Raw genomic sequence first — 658 nt, 5'->3', positions numbered from 1 at the left:
AGGCCCGCCAGCCGTGGCCACCGTGCCGTTCTCAAGTGCGCCAGAACTACCACCCCCGGGGCGAGGCTGCCATTAACAGCCAGATCAACCTGGAGCTCTATGCCTCCTACGTGTACCCGTCGATGGCTTTTTATTTCAACCGCGACGACGTGGCCCTGGAGAACGTCTCCAAGTTTTTCCTGCGCCAGTCCCGAAAGGAGAGCGAGCGTGCTGAGAAGCTGATGACGCTGCAGAACCAGCGTGGAGGCCACCTCCGCCTAGGCGACATCATGAAGCCTGACCGAGATGACTGGGAGAGCGGCCTGAATGCCATGGAGTACGCCTTTCACCTGGAGAAGACCGTGAACCAGAGCCTGCTCGACCTGCACCAGCTGGCCACCCCCAAGAAGGACGCCCACCTGTGCAGCTTCCTGGAGAGCACCTACCTGCACGAGCAAGTCAAGGCCATCAGCGAGCTGAGTGACTACGTCACCAACATGCGCAAGAGGAGGGCCCTGGAAAGCAGCCTGGCAGATTACCTGTTTGACAAGCTCAGCCTGGGCAACATCGACAAGAACTGAGTTGGGACTGTTTCCCCATAGGCACAGGGTACACGGTGACTTCCCCTGGTCACCATGCCGAGCATGCAGTTTGCAGTAGTGCCTTTGCAGAACGTTCC

General features: G+C 59.3%; 1 protein-coding gene across 1 annotated transcript in view; it reads left to right on the top strand.

Moving 5' to 3' along the window:
• The window catches only part of FTHL17 (ferritin heavy chain like 17), a 13693-nt gene extending 13046 nt beyond the window's left edge, over positions 1 to 647 (top strand). Inside the window, exon 3 of the mRNA XM_077765078.1 lies at positions 3 to 647. Coding sequence (XP_077621204.1) covers positions 3 to 560 — 558 coding nt within the window. The 3' untranslated portion in view covers positions 561 to 647. The remainder of the gene's footprint in view (positions 1 to 2) is intronic.
• The last annotated feature ends 11 nt before the right edge of the window (positions 648 to 658 follow it).

The sequence above is a fragment of the Crocuta crocuta genome, unplaced genomic scaffold (assembly GCF_008692635.1).
Source record: "Crocuta crocuta isolate KB4526 unplaced genomic scaffold, BGI_CrCroc_1.0 scaffold301, whole genome shotgun sequence".
Taxonomy (NCBI): domain Eukaryota; kingdom Metazoa; phylum Chordata; class Mammalia; order Carnivora; family Hyaenidae; genus Crocuta; species Crocuta crocuta.
This window is presented reverse-complemented; position numbering and strand designations above follow the sequence as displayed.